The 21,168-nt window shown below is 39.5% G+C and overlaps 2 protein-coding genes across 3 annotated transcripts; both read right to left on the bottom strand.

Moving 5' to 3' along the window:
* Window positions 1–708: 708 nt before the first annotated feature.
* Window positions 709–11,880, bottom strand: LRRC66 (leucine rich repeat containing 66). The gene is made up of 4 exons (XM_082050557.1): window positions 11,290–11,880; window positions 8,740–8,909; window positions 7,733–8,063; window positions 709–6,418 (listed from the first exon to the last, which is right to left on the bottom strand). Exons 1-4 carry the CDS (start codon window positions 11,783–11,785, stop codon window positions 3,993–3,995), a joined length of 3,423 nt encoding a protein of 1,140 aa, XP_081906683.1. The 5' UTR covers window positions 11,786–11,880; the 3' UTR covers window positions 709–3,992.
* Window positions 11,881–12,288: 408 nt separating this feature from the next.
* On the bottom strand, window positions 12,289–21,155 carry SGCB (sarcoglycan beta). Of its 2 annotated transcripts, none has more exons than XM_082051304.1 (6): window positions 21,034–21,155; window positions 18,714–18,923; window positions 17,630–17,815; window positions 17,326–17,517; window positions 15,965–16,096; window positions 12,289–15,114 (listed from the first exon to the last, which is right to left on the bottom strand). In XM_082051304.1, exons 1-6 carry the CDS (start codon window positions 21,061–21,063, stop codon window positions 14,911–14,913), a joined length of 954 nt encoding a protein of 317 aa, XP_081907430.1. In that variant the 5' UTR covers window positions 21,064–21,155; the 3' UTR covers window positions 12,289–14,910. The 2 variants fall into 2 exon arrangements, with proteins under 2 accessions (XP_081907430.1, XP_081907431.1); XM_082051305.1 differs by lacking the exon at window positions 21,034–21,155 and adding an exon at window positions 19,300–20,547.
* Window positions 21,156–21,168: the final 13 nt, after the last annotated feature.

The raw sequence follows: 21,168 nt of genomic DNA, 5'->3' as shown, positions 1-21,168 counted from the left end.
TTGAAGAATTTTTCAGTTATTTGACTCATAATGAGCTGTTGTGTTGATCTTTTAAAAGTAGAAGTGATAGTATCTAAACAGAGTAGTAGAAAAGCTGCTAGCAATAAGACATGAAAAATACAGCCTGAATGTCCATAGTACATTCACAAATTTAGTTCTTAAAGGAGCCATTAGTTAATCTTATGACTTTGTATTGCTTGCAAAGTTACAAATCTTGAATAGGAAACAGACTTAAAAGCTGGCAAAGATAATAAAGAACACATGTAAGACAGATTTCACAAGAATTTTTTTAATATATTTTGCACTATTTGAGCTACCAGTCCTAAGGCTCTTGACTTAAATACATTCAACTTTAAACAACATTTTATGTTACAATTACAATATTGTAATGCAGAGCCCATTCTAGAGGTGTGATTAATATTTACTTTCATATTGGTGGTGAAGGCTGGGACTTCTGTGCAGGGGGACAAAAAACCCAAGGTGGTGTCTGTATAATGTACACTTAAACCCCTGTAACTGCAACTGGTACTAGTTGTACTAGTACAGGTATTCTAGAAGTAGCTGAACTAGTGAAGCTTTCAGTGCAAGCAAGATAGTGGATTGATATCAGCTGAAATGTAAAGCAAAGTGAGCAGAAATAATCTCAGAAGGAGTGGGTGAGTGGGAGACTGTATAGATACTGTATAGAGAAGGGCATGGAGAAATAGGATCCATGAAGAGTGAAGAGTACTGCTTGGAAGCCACAGAAAATGACAAAAGGTTTTGTATTAACTTCAAGAGCAATTGCTAGTGAAGTGAGGAACTAACATGAAGGAGAAGCAGCTGAGTGTTTGGGTTTGAATGAACAGGTGATAACTGGAGTGTCTGGAGTTAATCAGTAGCAAAGGAAAGGTGCAAGATTAGGCAGAAATCTGAAGTTGTTTGAGACAGAACATCAGTGTTCTGACAGTAGAATGAAATGCTTTGTCCCATGTTAAAAATCCCCTGATGAAGGAGCACATTTACTTTCTCGGATGAGAACAGCAGATAACCTTTTCCTCTATGGCATAAAGGGAGGCTTAGAAAAGCTACAGCTTCTCACAGTTTGTGTACGGTCAGCATCGCCACTGCAGCATTCCCATGGTCAGAAAAAAGATGAGAAAATAGTTTTCCAATATATATTTTGAAAGTCTGCTGAATGGCACCAGAAACAAATGACAAAACATTGCTGTGTATGAGACATCAATAGAGCCATTCAAACATTTTTTTTTCCCCACGATCCATTAAATTGTCTTGCTTATGTAGTTGGGTTTCTTAACTTCTTAGCAGATGGCACAGCCAAAAGGTGACAGATGTTGGAGAGGTCTGTCAACATGGTGTTTGAAACCTTACACATACCATAAAGAGCAAGTCTGTACTTTTTCTATGTATTCCATTTTTAAAGTTTCTTTGGCCAGAAGTAACTTCTGTGTGTGATGAGATTTACAATGAGCTGGTTATGGGTCCTAAGAAAAGTGCTGATGTTGAGGAAACACTGTTCTGTTTTCTGCTCCTAGCAGCTATGTAGCTGTTCCTATGAGGAATCATGCCCAAATTACCTGGTTCTTTACTTACAGCCTCTAAAACCAGTTGTTTTTTATGTTACATACTGTTCTCTGAAAACAGCAGCCTTCAATTCAATAGAAGCCAAGGCATTGCATGAGTATTGAGGCTATGCGGGGACTAGGAGAGAAAAATTGCAGTAGAACAGGGTATAACATTTACAGGCATATATATAATCAAGGAATGACTTGTACTGAGAAACACACTTTATTTTAGAGTTACTGTATTTTTAATATTTCTGGGAATGCTGTGATTTTTGCAGATTTGAGTGTTTTGTCACTTAGTTCTTGTCTACTCAGACTGTATGAACAGTTCTGGACAGTTAAATGTGTAAATTTTTTCCTGTGTTTGAAAACCAGAAAAAAAACCCAGACCCTTAAACTCATGAATAATTTGATGACAGATTATAAATTTATTCAGAAGATTATTTCATCCTTGGTTCTTGAGCGGACTTCTACTGAAAGAATGAAGCCAGTACCCACTCTTAAAAATACTTCTTAGTTATTGGTTTAGGTATCACTGAGTACTGGAGCAAAAAGAACAGAGATCTTTCAAGAACTAATTGGAAAACAAGAAGATCTGTGTGATGACAGCAGATTGATTGCTTGTAATTGAACTGCGGATGTAACTGAGTAGTTATTTGCAAATACTGTGGTGACCTCAATCAAATTCATGAAACACCTGCCTGAAACTGCCATAGAAGCTATTCTGAGCTATGTTACAGATTTTGAGACAATCAGTGAGAAACCATAACAAAACCCAAACCACAACAACAAAACCCCACCAAAAAACTTCACCACAAAAAACCCCAACAACAAACAAGCCAATAGGAGATAAAAGAGTAGGTGACTTGGCTCAGTAAATGTATAACTGGTAATTGTGACACTAGATGTGTAAAACAATTATTGAAAAGGAACTCAAGACACTAGAGAGAACATATTTCAAGAGATAAAATAGTATCAGCACTGGTCTCATTTAGCTGCTTTTTCTTGCCTTGTAAGTATTTGCAATACGTGGGGTTTTTTTAGGTCCAAGTACATGAAGTTAAAAAAAATGATTGGCTTCTGTCAGCATCTCTTTGTTCTTTCCTAGCTTTCTCTTTAAATATAGTTTCAAAAACGTACCGTGCCACTGGACTTGCTCCTCATCTGCTGCAACTGAAATGTGTTCCTTCTGTTTGGAGTTTTTAGTGAATTGTCTTCGTCACAGTTTTCCCAGAGCTGCTGGCCAGCCCCCTGCGTTTCCAGGGAACCTGGGCCTGTTCCCCTTCGTGACGACATTCCCCTTCAAGGACTGTATCAATGATTCTGTGTATGGTAAAAGGGCCTTGGGCCATATTCAGAGAAAAAATTGTTTTAGTTTGTTATCTTTTTGCTTTGAAAAAGTTACCGTATATCAAGCTATTGATATTCTAATACAGCAGTTTTGAGCTGCTCTTGATTGTCCCCTCTCAGTAAAATTCTGAAGTGGCTATAAGAGAATTTTGTAGAGAATTACAGCTTAGTAATAGTATATGGTCTTTTTTTTTAATTACTCTGCCCATGTAATCACATCTGCAAACTGCAGGTGATGTCCCATCAGTAGCTGGATCTCCGTAAACGGCTTTTCAGCAAGGTTTGAATTCTATTCAGATTCTTTGGGAAGGAAGGGTTGCATTACTCTCTCTGTCTTGCCAAATTAAAGAGTAATTTTTTACTATAATGGAATACTTTTTGGATTTTACCTGTCTTTGCAAAACTGGAAATTGAGAGACTTTTAATCCACAAATTTAGTTCAAAAAGCAGAAGACAATAATATGTACTATTTCACTGTATGGCATGAGTCCCATAGGAAAACAGAAGAATAGCAATAATGTAATAATAGTTTCAGTGTTACATGTATTTTATACAGAGAAAAATAAAACAGTGCTTATCAGTGGCAAATTCTAAAGGAACTGAATATCTTAGTACCAACAATGGTGAGAAAGTAAAAAATATTATAACTTAGCAAAAGCTTAATAATTACAACTACTGAGTAGTTTACTCATTTGAGTACCTATGAGTTGTTTTTCATAAAGTCTATTTTTGTTTTTTTTACAAGTGCCCTAAACACAAGAAGTCCATGGCTTCTGGCCCGAATTACCCTTTGGAGTTACAGTGTTACTAAATTAGATGCATCCAGGCTTTATATTACACATCTCATTGTTAAGTCTAATCCACAACTTGCATTTCTGAAGTTAAAGATAGTTGTACTGAGGGGAAAGAATAAAAAACACAACGAAAACCCACGAAAACAAAACCCCAAACCCCAACCAACCATGGTATTTAACAGTTATTAATAAGTCACAAATTTCATTTTAAGACATGATTGGTTTCTTTGGAGCTACTGTATGACATAAACACTGTGGGACTTAAGTATTACACTCTCGTGTTTCAACTATTGAAGTTTGTTCTGCTTTGCAAAATATTAGCAAATCCATCAAATGCTCTCTTCTTCTTAACAAAAAACTGCCCCTGTCCTAAATGGGTCTGACTTTTCTGACTGAGCTTTTCACTTGAAGTTTGGAGGTTGACAGCTGTTGTAGAATTGTTCTCCTGTCCTGTCAAAGTAGCGTCATCCTCCGCCTCGCTGGAATCGGTGCTTTTGGAGATTGGATCTCCTGCAGTCTTTTGTGGGAATGAACATGGACCGTATCGTGTGCCGTCATTGAAGAAGTCTTGTGGGACTGAGAAGGTATATGCATTCTCGTCACTCTGATCCAGCTGGAAACAATCTTCTGTGTTGAAGACTGATTGTGGTTTCCCAGAAGAGGGAAGGTGCAGGAAATCTGCCATTGCATTGCAAGCCTGCGTTTCTTTGGCCGGAGGGCAGTCGCTGGTATCCTGTAATTCTGTGCATCCATTGCAGTCTTTCTCATTTAAACTTCTTTGCATTTTATCTGCACAGGCCTTAGTTGTATTCACCTGTGTCCCCTGTGGTAACAAGTTTTCTTTCTCTGTAATAACTATGAAATGTTCTTCAGTTGTGTGTTCAGGCAGAGATTGAAGAGGTGACTCATTGCTGGAATGCAGTAGTGATGTTTTTTTAACAATTTCATTCAAACCAGTATCAGTAGGAGCAAAAATAAAATCATCATCATCCTCAGATGTGCTCGTGTTCCTTCTTAATGTAATGGCCGCTTCACCATGATTCTTTTCAGAGGAGATCCCACCTCTGTGCTCGTCTGGACTTCCCTCTGGTGCATTTTCTTTTTGTTCGGTGGGGCTGAATCTGAGGGAATGCTGAGGTTCAGTGGGAAACCGATACGGCTGCAATTCAGCTGCTTCAGGAGACTTCTCTGTATCTGTGTCACTTGTGGGAAAATTTTCTAATGAAAGTAACGTTTTACTGAAGTCTATATTTTGTTTGTGGAGAGAATCAGAAATGGAGTTTTGTACTGTTGACTCTGGGTTGGTGAAATGTTCAAACGTATCAGGAACTTCTTGACTTGAAGAACTAATTGTGTCTGAATCTGGCATGCTTGCATCGTCACTGCATGTATCAGCAGGAGGTGATGCTGCTTCAGGCATGACAGTATCTGATCTGTAATTAATAGTGGTTTCAAAGTACGCATTGTTTTTGTCTTCAGTTTTCCCAATATGCTGAAGTTCAGCATCAATGTTTGGAGACTCAGGTAGTGTTGAGAACTTTCCAGTTCCACTGTTCATGTCAGCCCCATCTAGTAATGACTGACAGGCTGGCAGGTTGTTGCTAGCACCAGGTTCTTCCAGTTCAAAGTCTGCTAAAGAGCTGCAGTCACTCATTGTGAATGGAGTCCCTTCATCTGAAGAACTGTCGCCAAATATACCTGCTGAAACTTCAGACTGCAGCAGGGCAGAGCTGGTGCTCACCTTGCTGCTGCTGGGCTCTTGTGCAACCGCCCATGTTGGTGTGGTGGGGAACGCACGGCTGGTGTCTCCTGTGAAAGATAAACCTAAATCCGAAGAGCTGGTGTGATTTGAGTATGAGTCACTGTTCAGTCTCCTGGTTATGGGAGGGAACCTGCTCTTCTCCAAGTCTTCATTATTTGCATATTTTGCATCTTCCTGTAATGAAATGTCATTACTCATTAATTTTCTTGGTGTCATTTCATAGATGTTCTTGTAATCTATCCTTGCAGAAAATAGTCCGTTATCATCAACATTTACATTTTCATCATTGCTGGTACTAGCTTTGTTGTCTGAAAACACAGGGCTTTTTTTCACATTGATCTCATCGCTTTGTTTCTGGTACTCTTCAGTATTTGGTGCATTTACACCGCTATCAGTGACATTTGCATACAAAGAAGTTTCTGTAGGAGTGACGTATGTGTTTCTTGAAAAATTCTCATCACAAATGAACAAACGAGTCTGCGTGTTTGTTGGTTGGCTCGCAGAGTGCTCTCTGCTCAAGGTTCCATCTGAAAAAGCTTGATTAGAATAAGTATGTTCTGAACTTGAATTTTTGTTCCTGCGCATGCGCCTCCACAGGCTCACAAGGTGGGGTCTGGCAAAAGCACCCAGACAAAAAGCGCAGACAAACGTAATGAGCACCGAGAGGCTGACGGCCAACGCAAGGTCTTGCTCTGTTCTTTCTTTTCTGAAAACGCTGTTAGTGTCCCGGGCTCTTCTAAGCAAAAATGTCGAAACACTTTCTTTCACCTGTAGATTGTAGATGAGATATTTCTTCTTTGTTGTATTAAGAATACACAAATATAACCCTTCAGCAGTTTTCTCAGCATTGTATATTACTAAATTATTCATATTATCCAGCGTCACATGAGGAAGATTGTTATCTCTTGAAATGCTGCCTTTTGGTGTCCACCAAGAGACTCCATTACCTGAAATAAAACAAAATACAAATTTAATCTTTATAGGATACTTGATTTGCAAGTTATTTCTATAAGGACATACTCTGACGTAGCTTTGATAATTTTGATAACTATCTATTATAAAATCAATTTTCTTGTTATCCATCCGTAGTCATTTGACATAATACCAAGTATCTGTTAAACCATCATCTGTTTCACCCCACACATTTAAAATGCAGGACAGATGGGGTGTTAATAGCAGACTTTACAAGAAGAATGGTGTGAGTGAGGGACGAGGTCACTGAAGTTATGTAAGTATGTTCTGGGTGATACTGGAAACGTCCACTGATCTCCCTCGTGCGAGGTCCCCGTTTCCAGCCAGCCCTTCTCCAGCACGGCTGTGCTCACGCGTGCAGCTGTGAGGCAAAACGTCACTGCTGAACCGTCAGTGTTCCAGACACTGTTATTGACCTGTAGTTACTGCTTTGACTACCTCAGGTTTGAAAACCAAGGGCGTTTCTACCTATACTGTACCAAACTTGAGCTACTGTAGGCCACAGCTGCTTGCTGGCTTTTGGAGTGCTTTTCAGGGGGTATGTACACCTTTGCTTTTGGATCTGCTTGTGTTCCCCGTTTGGGTTTGGTGCCATCCACTGCGCTGTTTTTAATCCCATGATCAGAGTTTCCTTGACTTTCCTTGTTAACAGATGAAGCGGGTGGCATTTCTGATAGACCCTGGATATTTTCCTTTGGGGACAGAGTGTTCCAGGCAGAAAACCTTCCCATCTCAAAGTGCTGCTACTCCATTAAATGGTTTTGCCCTATGGCACATGACAAATGCACTTTTGTGTTCTGTATTAATTGTAAGTGCTGGATTAATTTCTTAAGTGCGCTGTGTGCTATAGTAGCTGTGCTTTTTTCAGAAGAAATATGAACGCTTTTCCTTGCAAATAAACTTTCATTTTGCTGTAACTGAACACTAGAAACACTATTGTATCCTTTTCAGTTTTCTATGTGCCCCAGAAGTGCCACCCCACTATTCTGTCCTTTGTTTGCATTCCAGAATTAACTGATACATTTGCAGCATGCTACTTACTGGAATTTATCTGTGTGTAATTTGGCATCACGTACTAGTTTAATGAAGGAAGGGAATGGAGACTTTTTTATGACTTTCAAATATTCTAACTGGTATACCACTTTCTAATGAAATGATTTGTATGTTAAATTGTTCGGTTGTTGTTAAACAGTATTTTTAGAAATCTACTTCTTAAACCAGATTTCTTTGATCATTCTGCATGCATTTGGATTTTAGCAGCGTCTGGATAGAGTCCCTGTTTTACATACCCCTGGCGGTGTCCGGGTCACAGTTTAGCACAGATGTCTTCCCCATTGGGATTACAGCCCGCTTGAGCAAAACACTGTCACTGCAGTTTAAATGGGAACTTGAAAGGTATAGCAGAGGTTTCTGTGAGTTGTTGGCAGATTTATTGTATGAAATCCTCCATTTTTTCCTCGTGGAGTCAAAAAGAAAACGCAATAAATGTTTGAAAGCATTTAGTCTGCAATTAAATATCCAGGCGTTACTTGACAAATCCACTTCAAGTTGAAAGAAGTTCAAACTGATTAATACCTGTGGTAGAGGGGTTGTCAGAGCATTTTCACGGAGATCCACGACCTATTTGGAAATAATTCAGAATGAATTTGATAAGCCTTAAAAAGGAATCCTAATTGCAATGTCAACAATTACGTTTATTTTAGTGTACAATGACTTTTGCGGTTACGGGAACAATACGTCTGGTTAGGATTTCAAGAATGCTGTTCTAAGGTTTTTAATTTAAATGAAAAGTTTAAACGGTGGTATACTTAGTATTCTCCTGTTGTAGACTATCCTTGTGTGAATGGGAAGCTGCAGGGCTCTTGCCATGGAAGGGATGGGGTAGAAAAGGACGTGTGTGTGTTTGAGCCAGTTATGGGTTGGTTTGTGGCACAGATAAATGATGAATGTATGGTCATATTTTGTATATTTACAAGTCTGTCTGTTTCCCTGCATATGAAAAGCAAATATATATTATAAACAAGTAATTATTATTTTCACCATTTGCTTTAGTTTTTATAATCGTATACTAATATAATCACAGTATCACAGTATGTTTGGGATTGGAAGGGACCTCAGAAGATCATCTAGTCCAATCCCCCTGCCAGAGCAGGAACGCCTAGATGAGGTCACACAGGAACATGTCCAGATAATAATCAAAGACCAATATAATAATGCTGAATAGCTGATAATTAATATATTTAATAGTGATTAACACAAAACATTGGAATGGTTGCAAGTAATTTCACTTTACCACCTGTAATTTGTGGAGATCCCTGAAGGCATCCGGATGAATTTTAGTTATCTCGTTGTTTTGCAAGTCGATGTCCTTCAGCTGTGAACAGTTTTGAAAATCCCCCAGCCCAATCTGTCGTATGCCATTGGATGACAAATGGACACTTTGTAGAGATGGCAGCAGGCCTAGTCCTAGGAAGAGCAAAACTATTTCACATTTCATGTTCGTGTTTTCCCAGGTGTGTCAAGTGGCTTTTAAAAATTCTTTGTGACAAAATTCCTTCTGTTCCTGCAATGAGGAGCTGCAGGGTTTGAGCAGTTACCAGGCTTTTCATATTCTGTGGTTGTCCTGTTCTAAAAGTTGTGTATCATCAACAGCAGGCATGTAATACATTCACAACCAATGCATGTTTTAGAAATGCACATCTCCGTAAAGGCAGTACCATTCCTTTGTGCTGTCAGAATGATTCTGACTGTGATCTCTGTACCTGGGGCACACTCCTCTGGAGAGCTGCAGGTAGCAAGGGAGGAGTGTGAAAAGGGTGGAATACACTCAGTTTAGAAAATCCAAATACGTTAATTGCAAATAAAAGATGGAGATGCAAAATGCGATACAATATCTCCTATTCATTGCCACCTGCAGGTTCATGTTTTGGGTTTTTTTTTCATATGTGGAATTATTTGACCCATATTCATAGGATGTAAACTTGACTGAAAACAAAACCATGTTGCTTATGCCAGTCTGCCTGTGAGTTATCAAGCATGACAGTATCTTCTTCAGCATATCTTAGATACAACAGCACCTGTCTTGCATAAGTTGCCCTTTTGAATACTGGAGACACCTCATTTTTCTTAGGTGCTGTGCAGGCAGCCCCAGAGCTCCAGCCTGCAAGTTCCAGGCACTTGAACACTCAGCGTCACCACAGTTTGTAACACCTGAATGTCACTCTAAACTGATTTTTTTATCCGAAAGCACTGTTGACAAGCTACTAATTCTCCTTAAAATTTTTGCCCTTGGTGTCATCTGGTTCACTGGAAATCTCTTGTTCCGGTTTGCTGTTCTGTTTGCTGAGTTATTCATCTTTGGGTTTATTGTGAAAAGCAGAGAGAATGATTCATTCCTGCTGTAAAACTAGAGGTAGGTGATAGGACGGGCATTCACAAGTTCTGGCAGTTCATCAGTTCTTCCTTGTACCTGCATCAAGAGTTGTTTGGGTACTTCCCTGAAGCTAAATTGGTGCCAAAACCAGCCCCTGGTGCGGCAGTGGGGGCAGCAGCCCAACACCGGGGCAGAGGCTGTGGGAAGGGTTTCTCTGTGGCCAAAGCCCTCGGCTTTAGCACTTGAGTTTGTGTTTTCTTACAGGGTTACAGACTAGAATGTTAGTGAAGTATTTCAGAGCAGGGAAAATAGTTCTGAGGATGTATTTAAAATATTATGGGAGTTAAGTATAACTTGGAGTATGGTGAGGTGACGCATGGCAATTTGACTTTGAACATCTAAAAATTGCGTCTCTTATAGAAAAGAGTTGATCTGTCTGACCCACTGAGGCATCCTATAATGTATAGTTATATTTATCAAAACAAAATCTGCATTGTTTTATAATGTAAGCTTTTCTATACTGTCTATATGGAAACCTTACAGATACTACAGAATGATTAAGCAACACGCTTTCCTGCATGCCAGAGAATTATTTAGTATGAAAAAAAGAGAAAAATAGAACTTCGAGGACCCTGTGTAGGTGCAAAATTATTCCCTTTACTAACTTTGTGAGAGAAGTGGGGTTTTGGTTTGCTGCCCTCCCTCCCCCCCCAGTATTTTCAAAATCTAGAGCTAACGAATCTGATTATGTTATCAGAAATCAATTAAATTCAGCAAACAATATATAGGATCATGTTGCTTGTACTGCAGCTTCTGCTTCATTTAAACACTATTTGGACAATGCGAACCATCTGTTTCCAAGGACAGAGACTGTCACAAAGGCTGTGATGTCTGGCACAGTTCTGTGACAAGCAAACACTTTCTAAATGTTTATTGAAAACTTACAGCCCCCTCTTGTTACTAGAAGGTGACACTTTCATGGGTGTCAGACAGCATAGAGCAAAATTGTTTTGACTGAACAAAATGCATTTTCCTGTCTTTGTGAAATACCGAAATTTGAGCAGGGTTTATTTAAGAGTAGCGACTTTCTTCTGAAGAGTAATATGAAACTCATGATTCATAATTTTCTTGCTGTTAAGGTTCACAACTGGGTTTTGGAGGGTGGTGTTTTTCCAAAGATCCTTATCTCCCTTTCTATACAAGGAAAATGACTGCTTGGGCTCTCAGAGGATAAATGTGGTTATATTTGACCGATGTTAGGGCGTTATGATTGCAAAGACTGTACAAAAAACCCCAACTGATCCAAACCAACCCATTTGCTTCAGTCTCCATATCTGCACTCAGGTGTAACTTACCCTCACCTTAAGCATAACTACGAGAGCCACATTCTGACTTCAGCAAGATGTACCGAACCATACCCAAACCCAACTTACCCCTTTGGAATGAGGTCCTTAAAAATTCTGAAGTGCTTACCTCTTGGAACTGTGTTAAGATTATTTCTTTCAGCTGACAATACTTTCAAAGCAGGCAGGACACAACAGCCTTTTCCATACGTATTAGACCCATGCCCAGGGACATGTGTGTCCAGCATGAGGGTGTGGATGGCATTACCATTGAGGTTTAGAGTTTCTAAAACAGGTAAATTTCTAAAAGTAGTTAAGGAGAGTTCGGAAATCAGGTTGTTACTGAGATTCAGGTGTTTTAGCATCCATTCTTCATTTCTTCCATCAGTGCATTTAAAAGTTTTAATATTATTGTAACTGAAATCAGCTGTTATTGCTCTTTGTGGTAAGTCTTCTGGAATAGCAGATATTCCGGTAAAAGAACAATTGACTGAGAGCTCCCCATCCCAGCGGCAGGCTGAGCGGTCATGTGTGTCATGAAGAATCCACTGGGACTTGGTTCCCACTGATCCAGGGAGATTAAAGTAAAGGATCACAGCTATGACACTCAAGTGAAGGTTATCCATAGTATCTATATATAAAATGTAAAATTATGGTAAGTTCAGCATAACAAGAGTTAAATAAAAAGCAGAAATACTTTGACATGAAAAAAAAATCAGCACCAAACAAATAATACTCAAAGCTTTACCAATGGTTTGCCTTAAACATGCAGTTCTGGACTCTTAGGTATGTTTCAAAAAGAACATTCATAAACTGGTAACCTTCCCCCTCCCTCCACCTTTCCCAAAAAAACAATCCAAACCTTTTCTTTCTTTTCCAGTCCCTTGGTCAAGAAACGCAGCTTCTCAGGAACTTGTGAACTAACAAAACTGAAGACTTTTGAACTCCACTTCAGGCATCATACACAATTACCACTGAGCAAAGTCCACCAGATACAATCCATGACAAATAGGTGTGGAATGATTTTCATACTTACAATTAATAAAACACTAGTTTCCCTGTCAGTAACACAACAACGTATTTGTAATGAGAAACTATATTCTTACAAATAACACTTCTGCACCACGGCTGCATGTTAGAATTTATTGTTTCTTTTCAAAACAAAGATTAGAAATTCAGTTGTCTTTCACCTATTCAAACAACCACCAGCTTTCCATATGTTGACAACTCTTCACATGTACATTGTTTTACACAGAGGCATGTAGAATGTACTTTAAACACACAGAATCTTAAGTGCATCTGTGGGACTGAAATAAGGTGCCACACAATGTTTAAAATATGTATAGAAAAATGTACCTTAGGCAGTTAGAATATAAACACAAATAAATGCACAACACAGGGCATATGTGGTGCCAAGATTTCTCAAACTGAGTAAAGAAGGCAACAAAATATATTAACAATACATAAATAGCGGCAAACAAATTGATAATTTATTTCATTTGGTACTTGTATGATTGGTTTTGCTAAGTTTTGGCAAAAAAATCTACACTTCAAAACCAGTTCTCCAGAGCATGATTTAAGAGTACCTTTGTGACACATCCCTCAGCTATGCTGCGTACAGTATTGTAAACAGAACTCTTGATAACGGCAACAACCCAATACTAGTAAAGGTATAGCAGCATTAACCAATGAGCTTTACTGTGCTCTTCCTGTCTAATCTGCCTGACCGAGGCAGTATTTGTCATTTTCAAGATCTATTTCAGCTTCAAAAATTTGAATTTGAAGAATTTCTGCTCGTATTTGTATAGGTATGTGTGTATTTACATATATATAAGTGACAAACTTCCATTAGCAAGAGTGAAAATTCTAAAAATGTTATAGTTTATTTCCTCCTCTTAATTGTAACAGATACTAATTGGGGCATTACTTAGCAGCAAAGATGTGTGTGTGTTCTCAGCAAAATGTGTCTTGAAGTGGTTAATAAATATTAACTGCAGTAAAACTCTGAAGTTCATGAAGGCAGTATGCAAAATGGTAGTACCTTCCCGTAAGCTTTAAACTGTGCAATTCAAAGGCTTTTGCTACATTTTATACTGTTTATTCTGATTTTGTTAGAACAGCACTGCTGTCCACCCCCACAAGCCCCAGCAACTACCGAGCATCAAAATCTGGCTTTTGCTGTAGAGCAACGAGGGAGACGTGAACCCCTGGGCTCCCGTGTCACTTAATGCCTGACCTAAGGATCCCCTGCTAGAAATCACTTCCACCCCTACACATCCTGCATGAGCACAGACTGACTGCCAGGAAATACCGCAAAGTTCTTGTTGCAGCAGGAGCTGATTTGTAGTTTGTGGAATTTTAGGTACTGTGAGAGCTATAAAACAAGGGTAAGTAGTTTATCTTCCCATAGCAAATGACCAATTCTGAAGTTAATATGTAACATTTGCTCAACTGTTAGGAAGAGAAGTGTGTGCTTATCTAGAAAAACTTGTAAAAAAACTACTTGGAAAGTCACCTTTGTGGCCTCCATTAAGGTTACTTGATGCTACTGCAAAACAAAACTATTTTAAACAGGAGAAAACACATGGGGAGGGAGGAGTGGGAAACTTATAGTGAGCAGATCTATTTTTAGTACACAACACCTTCCCTCTGCAAAGGCAGTTACAAAGCTGTAGGAGTTTCTGTAAGGTCCCAGTTTGCCACAGTTTCACTGTTGACACATGGATTTACGCTGTTGTCACAGGATTGATACCATCACATTAAGAATTATAGACCTGCACTTTAACTTCAGAATTTACTTCTGAGTTTCTCAATAATACATCAGTACTGACATTTACGGGAAAAAGGAGATCTGATCTCAGATGCTGCTGCTTACAGTCAGGCTTCAGATTACTACGTGTTGAATAATGAATTCAGACACTGTTCACACCCAGGAAAATACTTTTTTTGGGCAGTGAGCAAGTTATAAGTACATCTTTAAAAGATATACTTCTAATATACACACATTTTATAAATACTTCACATAAATTAAGCAACTGTAGACTCCCTGAACTGCACAAATAGAACAGGAGCTCAAGCAACACTTCCATAATCACAAGGCTATTTCAGAATTAAAGTTACATTTCCACACTTGGTATTAATTTGCAAATATTATTTGTGCTAACATAATTTTTTTCTTTAACTACATGAGGATATATGGCAGAAATAATGCAATATTTTAAAGCGAATCTGCCATTACCCCTCTCTTAGTACACATATGGTAAGCCACATGATTTGGGGGAAATTATTATATCAACCTTTGGAAAGAAACGAAGACAAAAATTTGCCTCTTCAGCCATCCCAGGCAAATCCACTTCCAAACAACAAATCGACGTTCCTGTTGAAGTAATTCAGATAGCAGTTGTGTTCTCAGCAGCCCTCAAGGTCTTGGGAAATCCAACAAGAAGCTCCTTTATAGGCAACTGAAGGCAATCGAGATTGTTGCTAAGATCACTTTCTTAAATATATTCTACTGATCCCAATTCAGGAAGGTACTTCAGTATGCATGCAGACTGAAAGCTTGCTGAATCGGTGTCGCTGTTATGGCTGACAGGATGATGCCATAATACTGCTGCACGTAACAGCCTTTGCTTAAAAGTATTATATAATAAGTGTTAGTATAAACTGCTGTAAAACCAGAAATCCTTGAAGACATGCAATTACTTCATACAAATATATGTAAACACAAGAGAGAACTCTCCTGGTAGTGGTTTTAGTGCGTGGTTCCACACGGATTGACAGAAGTCTGACAACCCATGTTATGACCTGTCACCTGAACCTTGAACAGTGTCCCATCCGCACACATACAGAGCTTGAAACGCAGCCAGTTGCCGTTATTGAACTGTTCCCCATAAGATGAACTCGGCAGTCGTGATGGGCTGACCATCACGGTTCCGTTCAGGATAATACTGTTTTCCTATTAAGAGAGAAAACAACCAAAACAAAACATCAAAGCTTCTAATTTAAACAAGGTAGGTGGTTTTTGAAAAGAACAAGATGGTTTAATGCATTGATGACATCATTAGGATGGCTGTAGAAATCAACAGAACAAAAAAAAAGTACATATGACAAGGTTTCATTTTTTAAATTAAATTAGTGAGTAATGCCCATTAATTTCTCAACTATAATCAGCAACGTACTTTGCTATTCCAATGGCAGATTGATATTGAGAGAGACAGCAGTGTGGCTTTTCACTTGACAGACCGATTAGCAAATGCAGTAAATCTAAAAACATGTACATGAAACATCAGTGTTTGAATTCATAGATGGAATTAATTCACACATTAAATGAAAGTGCATTTATCCTTACTTTTATCCTCTGTTAACCTTTTCCATCATTCTGTATTCTCTGCAATCTCAACAATGTCCAAAAATCTTAAATGAATGCTGGTGAGTTTTGCTGTGGCAGCACAGAAGGTTGTGCTCTCACCTGTGTGCTCTGCTCGTCTATCAAAGGTTGCTGTCCCCAGTAAAACATCCAGAAGAGAAGATTAATACCTTTGGTATTAGCTCAGATTTAATTGCATTGTGGGTTTTTACCGTCTTGATAGCAGTAAATCATCCTTACCTGAAAACTACTGAACCGCTAATTAACAGCAAAGTAATAGTCCACCTTTTAAAAACCTTACTATATACAATGACCGCAACTAAACTTTTATGCATGACTACTTTATATAAAATTTAAATCCATATAAAGCTACATTAGTTTATTATCAGCCTGAATTTGCAACTAAGCTCATCAAAAAACACTGATTTGAGATACTTACTGCTTTAAGTTCCATGTTACCCCCCATTCGAAACTCAATGGTCTTGCCTGTGATGAAAACACCTTCGTTTCCACGGACAATAGCACGGCCATCAACCTTGATGTTTAGATCACTGGTTGCATTGCTGGTAATCTGAGAACATAAACAAAAAAAGTGTATTACAGATCAATGAAAATGCTGCTTGGGTTTGTCTGATTAACTTTAATTACCTTACAAATATTGCTATACAATTTAATTAAAACCTTCACTGCACTTTTTGCCCTTCTTCCATTATGCCTGTAAAGCTTCTGGCCATTTCCACATTCATGTTTGAAAACAAGGATTACTTAATTTTGGAAGGTAGGTAAAATGGTAAAAAGTTTATGTCTGCATGCTGCTTGTGATAAAAAAATAACAATTCATATGACTATTTTATGGGATACACAGTTAACACCTGTAACACTGGTAGCAAATACAGGCTTGCTGTTAGGAGTGACTATGTAAACTTATTTATTTGTTTTCATTTAATCTGCTCCTCCTATGTATTTATTTGTCTGAGGGGTTTTTTTTGTTATGTGTTTGTTTGTTTGTTTTTGAGCATGCTATTGAATTGTTAGCCTGCAGAGAAAGCACAAAGAAGAGCAAAGCAAATTTTCTCTTCTGTTTGTCATTAACACCTCAATGCTTCCTAACACACACTCAACCCTCTACAAAAGCCCTGATACTACTCTACTAATGTTATACAACAGAACTACAGGATGTACTCTGTAAAGCCTTATTATAAGTGATGATATGCAAGAAAGAAACATCAGTCTGACCTGACATTTTAAATGTACACACACAAATATTCAGATTTTAAAATTTTCTGGTGAAGCATATTTAGTGTAGAAACCAACTAAGAACTTGTTTAACCTAGAAGCCATGAACTGATGTAACTCCTATAACGCTGTGATTACTCTCTACACTTTTACTCAGACTTCGGAAATCTGATTGTATTAACATTTATCTCTAATAGAGAGAAAATGATACGTGAAGTTGTGGTAATTATTTTTCTAAGTTCTTACTAGAAACAGAGAAGCTTTTCATAGAAATTTTATTTCTGAAGCAGTTATTGAGGTACAAACAAATGGATTGCTTAATAAAAAGACACACAGCCCTACTTGGTATGGTATTACAGATTAACACTCATTTATGTCAGTTTTCATTTCTGTTCTGATTTTTAGGGAGAGTTATGTTTTCAGAGCTGCATTTTAAGCTACATTTAGTCAAATTTCTAAATATGCTTGAAAGATTGTATTAGAAAACTTTTTTCTTATTCAACAACTACAGCAATTCTGTAATGAGCTTTTACAAAAAATAAGAAGTAGTTAAAAGAGACAAACCCTCTCTGTGGAGGCCTTTTGTACATTCAAGATTTTAACTCCGTTTGGCAGATGAAACTCATGAGTTTCATAGTCTGTGCTGAACAAGGTATTTTGTGTCCGTGGGTCAACAAATTCCATGCCAATATCGCTGGTAATAGAAGTTTTGTCTTTTTCCACACTAAGCTTGGTTGTTCCTTGCTGAAACACAATCTTCAGAAACAAAGTCATTAAGTTAATGATGTTTCAGATATAACATTTATTAATAATGTGAGTGTAACTCCATAGCGATGCTTGCCAACTATCAATTAATGATATAACTTACAGGCTGATTATTTCCAGTGATCACCAAATCTTCATTACGTCTCCCTCCTACGGTGCTTTTATATAAGGGATGTATAACGCCCATGTCAGAAACTTGCTTAAACCGCAACAAGCCGCTCTCGTGGAACTCCATGCTGTCACAACCGTTGGGACCGATTCGAATCACTGCCCAGATAACCAGTGTTATCTGAAAGAGAAACGCACATTTTCAAATATTACTTTGATCATTTGGATCTTCCCACAACAAGTATTGTATTAATTAGATGTTTTATTTGACATAATTATTAATACTGGTGGTTGAGCTTTAGGTGTGTATTTACTTTAGTATGTGTAATTCCTGCTGGAAACATCAGAATACATTTAATTATGAAAAGCATTTTGCATTTTTAGACTCATCTGAAATGACAGCTAAAATAATTCGTATTATATATCTATTTGAAATTAAATCACACCCACAATTAAATATTTTTCCAGTTTAAGGGTAACTGTGATATCACAAGATAAACAAATTTCCTCAACAAAGTAGCTCAGGATATATTTACTCTTCAACTATTAGAAAGCACTTTCTCATATGGATGAAAAATAATTATGCTATGAAAAATAACTCATTACTTCTTATTGATCAAGCAATTAAGAGATGGCGGTTACAAAAATGAAGGTTTTGAGTGCAGTGGCTGGTTAATTCCAAATGCTTACATGCAGCTCTGTTATTCTATATAAAATATTCATGGTGTAGCAGTTTATCCCGAATGCATTTGTACTGCACTAATAACACTTTGCACATTTGCTGTGTTTGAGTTTTGTGAATGGAGAGTCACTTTCAAGGTTCCTACTCCTGTGCTCCATAAATGGAGCACATGCTGAGGCCATGATACCTGAAATAATAATGACAGAACCAGTATGATTCTTCCATCTAATCTTGCCCAGACTATAAAAGAACAAAAAAAAAAAGAAGATAAATGAAAAATTTCCTTCAGTGCATTCTAAGTCCTTTTCAGTCACACTGAAATAAGCTTTATTCCTCTAGTAAAGTGTCAAAATGAAATACGTCCTAATGTTGCTTACAGCCTAAGTATTATACTCACAATAAGGTTGATGACGGCCAAAATAAAAAGAAGAACAATCACACAAATGGCCAAGTTGCCTTTCCTGCCACGTAAGCCTGTTTTATGGAGACGATCTTCATCGATTGGAATGTATCCTGCTTTAAAGTTACTGTTGTGCTCCTTATTAACATTCCTGCGCTCCACAGCCTTCTCTCGCATAGACTTCTTCACCGGGCCATTAGAACTTTGCTATAATACAAAGCATGGATTATCTGCTAAAAGGCATGTAAATTGACCAGAATGATACACATGTACGTATGCAAAAAACAATACATCTGAATTAACTAGTGGAATATATTACATATTATATTCAATATTATATTTCAGTCTGCCACTCCGCACTTAGAATACACATGTACAACCACTGCAATCTCTCCTAACATATGACTAAAATTAAAATACAGGTATTTTCAGGCAATGTATGTTTTTATATGTAATCTTTAACATGGCAGCTAGGAATTATTAATGACATAGTTGCAGTAAAAAAAAAAATCAGCTGTAAAGAACTTCATCAAGTTTTTACCTCTTAGGGATGATACAGGACAAAATCCTGCACGTCACTTACCAATACACAGGATTTTAGTTCCCTCCATGCTAATGCAGGACAGACCCTCAATCAATCTATCCAAAAGGAGTGTGGTAGATACAGTTACTTGATAGCACAGAGTTTGCATTCAACTTTTATTACTTGAATGCAGCATTAAGAAAAATACTGTAAGGCTTCAAAGCTGGCATGGGGACCTTGGCCAGTCCAGCTTTAGTTTAATCATTTGAAGTGACCAGATTCCAAGGGATATCCCTTCAATGTGACAAATTAACATGCAGAGGAAACTCTTGTAGATATTCATAGGAAAAACACCCCTTTGATATACTGTCATAACTTTGTCCAAAATTTTTTTCCACCTCCCTTGAATGGAGCAGGTTGCTACTTAAGGGTTCAGTTCTTCAAAGCAGAGTCTTGATATTCTTGACGGGATTATGTTTGCCCATCTGAAATGAATGTTGACGCTGCACCTTAAGCTTATTACACTTCTATTTGTCTACATCCATGTAATGTTTAAAAACCTCTTCTGTTTTCTTCTCTAAAGAGGTGTTATTGAGAAAGGTGCTTGACTTGAACAGGTTTATGGAGGGCTTCCTAGACGATGTTCTGCAAGCCACTGTAACCCTGCACAAACTCAGAGCTGAAGAGAAAACAGCGATCTGTACTCTGGGAAAAAGGAAACAGAAATCTTGTACAACAGCGTAGTAAGTATCCTGTCCTGAGGACAGTGTATTCCTGAAAAGATGTGATGGCGAGAGAGAACTCCAGTGTCGTTTTTTTCACCTGATAAAGGCAGCACAACAGAAGACAGAACCAGGACTGGGACACTATGGTTACAACGGCGATTGCTGGTGCAGCCCTGCAGAACCAGGCAGTGCTTCCTGAGACCCGAGACAAGGCTGGTACCGGACTCCTCAGAGTCTGGGACTTCCTACCCACTGCCGCCACCAGCGTGCAGGTATGCACATGGACTCGCTCTGATGAGAAGTCCCGTGGAGATGCAGAACCTCCTACACGATGCGCCCTGTTGTTTCCATTCTCGTGCAGCGCTGACAGTCCCTGTGCCGCCTCTCCGACTGGGTGACTGGGACACCCCTTCTGACAAAGTCAGCTTTCGCTCCAGTGTGAGGCCTCAGATGCTGAGGCTGAGCCCGAATCTGATCTTCAGTCTTATTTATACCCCGTCGCTGAGCTACCATAGCTGTACACTGTACCCAGACTGACGGCGCTCCTATAAATACCGACCGCCCTGCCCAGCTGCTCCTCGCGTCCTTGACTAGCGACAAGTGCCTGCGTACGCAAGACAGTTACATTCCTGGGCGGAAATACCACAACACTTTATTCCGAAAACAGACAGTATTTGTCAGAGATTTCACGCCTGCGGGCAGGACGGCGCGGCCCGGGGCTGCACCGCGTCCCGCCCGGACAGCGCCGGGCCCGGCTCCGAAGCGCCCGCGCGCCCCGCTCCGCGCCTCCCGGCCTGGGACAGGCGGTGGGGGGCGACGGGGACAGGGGGGCCCGTCGCGGCCCCCACGCCCGCCGCCCCGGAGGGCTCTGGCACCAAACCAGCCCCGTCAACCGCCGCGAACATGGCGCCCCCTCCTCAAGCAGCGCCCCCTCCTCAAGCAGCGCCTCTCGGCCGGAGCAGCGGCTCGGGCGACTCGCCGCGAGCACCGGGGCGGGCCTCGCTCCCCCCTCACTCCCGGAGGGACGGCCCTGACGCGTCCCCGTGCCTGTCTCCCAGCGAGGACAGACCTGCTCGGAGGCCGCCGCCGCCGCCGCCATCTTCCTCTGCCGCCGCCGTTGCCGTTGCCGTTGCGGCGGTGCCCGCCGGCGCCCCCTTGCGGCGCGGGAGGCAGCGAGCGGTGCCGCTGCGCGGTGTGACGCGCG

Source organism: Streptopelia decaocto, assembly GCF_964273445.1.
Source record: "Streptopelia decaocto genome assembly, chromosome: 4".
NCBI lineage: Eukaryota > Metazoa > Chordata > Aves > Columbiformes > Columbidae > Streptopelia > Streptopelia decaocto.
This window is presented reverse-complemented; position numbering and strand designations above follow the sequence as displayed.